At 35.0% G+C, this 892-nt stretch overlaps 1 protein-coding gene across 1 annotated transcript in view; it reads left to right on the top strand.

Annotated features, from left to right (window-relative positions):
- The first annotated feature begins 581 nt into the window (after nucleotides 1–581).
- Nucleotides 582–892, top strand: part of LOC112506164 — a 1778-nt gene continuing 1467 nt past the window's right edge. Inside the window, exon 1 of the mRNA XM_025110187.1 lies at nucleotides 582–798. Coding sequence (XP_024965955.1) covers nucleotides 582–798 — 217 coding nt within the window. The remainder of the gene's footprint in view (nucleotides 799–892) is intronic.

Raw genomic sequence — 892 nt, 5'->3', positions numbered from 1 at the left:
AGGCAATTAGGCAAATCAAATGGAAATGTCAAATTTTAGGTTAATTTTRTAGGCAAATAAAAATGTTACTAAACCATTGATTTTTATCTTGTTATTGTTATTGCTAGAAAAAAATGAAAAGATTTTTTAAAAGGAAAGCATCAACACCTGAATCGAGCTCTGCTCCTTCGATGCCTTGCGAAATTGATTTGAACGATCTTCCTTGGGATCCGGCCGGTAGGAAAAAGATTTCGGAATATCATTCTAATCAAAGGGATGAAATAAGGAGAAAATATTTGCTTAGAGGACCTTGTCAACCACGGAGTCATGCATTTCCAAAAAAATTTGTCGGGAGTAAAGGAAGACGTTTTTGTTCGATTTGGTTTGATCAATATGCTAATTGGTTGGAGTATAGTGTAAAAACGGATAGAGCTTTTTGTTTGTGTTGTTATTTGTTTAGAGATCATTATGTAGGACAATGTGGGAGTGATGCATTCGTTACAAATGGTTTTAATAGTTGAAATAAAACGGAAAGACTTGGTCTTCATGTCGGCGACATCAATAGTTTTCACAATAGAGCACTTAAGAAAAGTGAGGATCTAATGAGCCAAGATCGATCTATTGCTGTTGCCTTTCATAAGCAAACTGAGAAGGAGAAGAATGAGCACCGAATACGATTAGATGTTTCAATTAAGGCCTATAGGTTCTTGTTGAAGAATGCATTGCCCTTTCGTGGTCACGATGAATCTGAAATGTCTATCTCTAAAGGCATGTTCTTGGAAACATTAGCCCTAATTGGTGATTGCAATGAGGATGTAGGTAAAGTTATATTAAAAAATGCTCCAAAGAATAATCAAATGGTGTCTCCAAGTATTCAAAAAGATATTGCTGCTTGTTTTGCAAATCAAATACT

This window comes from Cynara cardunculus, assembly GCF_001531365.2.
Source record: "Cynara cardunculus var. scolymus isolate 2C chromosome LG 2, CcrdV1, whole genome shotgun sequence".
Lineage (NCBI taxonomy): Eukaryota > Viridiplantae > Streptophyta > Magnoliopsida > Asterales > Asteraceae > Cynara > Cynara cardunculus.
This window is presented reverse-complemented; position numbering and strand designations above follow the sequence as displayed.